The 1,631-nt window shown below is 54.6% G+C and overlaps 1 protein-coding gene across 1 annotated transcript; it reads left to right on the forward strand.

Annotated features, from left to right (window-relative positions):
* Positions 1–60: 60 nt before the first annotated feature.
* GNI_171930 (hypothetical protein) lies at positions 61–202 on the forward strand (the record flags this gene model as incomplete). Its single annotated transcript, XM_011135028.1, has 1 exon — positions 61–202. A coding segment is annotated over one exon (142 nt), but the record flags the coding sequence as incomplete, so codon positions are not given.
* Positions 203–1,631: the final 1,429 nt, after the last annotated feature.

Below are 1,631 nucleotides of genomic sequence, written 5' to 3' on the forward strand. Positions count from 1 at the left end.
CTCTGTCACGCTCCCTTCTCCCCAAACTTCGCCAACCGACTATCCGACCTACTCGCCACCATGGCCCACGGCCTCAACTTCACCGTTGAAATCAACAGAGCCATCAGACACAAGCTTCTCAGGCTTGTACAAGACATCTACGGCAGTCATGCACCCTACAACCCGCCCCCCCACGTCATGACCCAGTGCGACCTCCTACTCCGTAAACTACAATCCTGACCCCTACCCCCATGGAAGTGTCTCCATCCAGATGCCCCTATTGGGGGCGTCGCCGTGAGACTGCCCGCATGGGGGCGTCCCACAGGGGGAAGCGGGGGGGGGCAAGCGACCGAGCCGCAGTTGCAGCCCGCCCGCCCGAGGCCCGCAGCGTGCAGACGGGCTAAAGGAACTGTATGATCTCAACATATTTGTAGTTAGTTATCATAACGAGACGTGCTGGTTTCTGTGATGGTTTCCTTGTGGGGGCAAATGGTTTTGTTTTAGCCAGAGGCGGACGCGGCGGAGGACGCGGCGGCGGGCGTGGTGGTCGTGGAGTACGCGGCGGTCGCGGGGAGTGTTGATGTGGGAACAAGTGCGTTGTTGGCAAGTGCCACATTGACGTGTGAGGTGGATCGTGACCAGTAAATATGGTGAAGGCCTTGGCGTCTTTTTCACGTTGTGACACAGGGTCCAAATTGATGGCAAAAGGTTTGAAGCTTCTAGAACAAGTCCCGGACCTCGTAATCGGAAACCCGACGTCGAGCATGTGGATCTGTCAACAGAAAAGCTGGAGGCGTTGCAGGCGGATGTTCTGAGAGACGGGAGGTTGTGTAAAGAAGTTCTCTCTGCAGTTGCTCGCTCTCTGCATGCCGTCGGCCAAGTGGCTCAAATACACCCGGAGACATGTGGTGTTTCGAAGGAGCTAGGGAATAGTATCCGCAAATAGGTCCATTACCATGGGCGATGGGACGAGCACATTACGTTTCCGCCAACGAAGGCCACTAGAATTGAAGACCTGAAGTTCTTTCTAATGCTTCTCCTGAAACGTCCTGGGAAGCAGGTGATGCAGGTCGCTGTACCAATTAATGATGCAACAATGCAATCCGGAGGCGGTCTTGCCTAGCGCGTGGCAAATAGCTAGGGACCGCATTGATGAACAGGCTTTCAGGAGGGGCACAAACATGGGTGTTGCCTCAGCGACGACCATAGATGACTACAAACAGAGAATGGGAGACTTGGCCGTTCGCTTTAGGGGGGACCGAAGCACAACCCTCAAGAAACAGACCGGCGCTTCTGGCTCAAGAGAAGAGAACTGGCCAATGTTCGTTCCTTCCTGGTCGGGACAGCCCAGTGTGAATACGGCAGACGATCATCACCCGCCTAAGTAGAAGCTATCAAGAGATGTCATTTTTATACAAACAAAACCAAGTGCGCAGCAACAGCGACATCCACTCTATCTACCCTACAGAGCAAAACCATTGGGCGACAGCCATTAGGCGGCAGCCGCTGGACCGACCGAGCATTCAGTGATGTACATCTGTCTACGTACACATAGACCGGCGAACTGCCCCCCCACTCCATTCACATGATTACTGTTACGGACTCGAACCTGGGACCTTTGGATCCGAACATGACCGCAATCCCAAGCCAAT

This window comes from Gregarina niphandrodes, assembly GCF_000223845.1.
Source record: "Gregarina niphandrodes unplaced genomic scaffold scaffold00059, whole genome shotgun sequence".
Classification (NCBI taxonomy): domain Eukaryota; phylum Apicomplexa; class Conoidasida; order Eugregarinorida; family Gregarinidae; genus Gregarina; species Gregarina niphandrodes.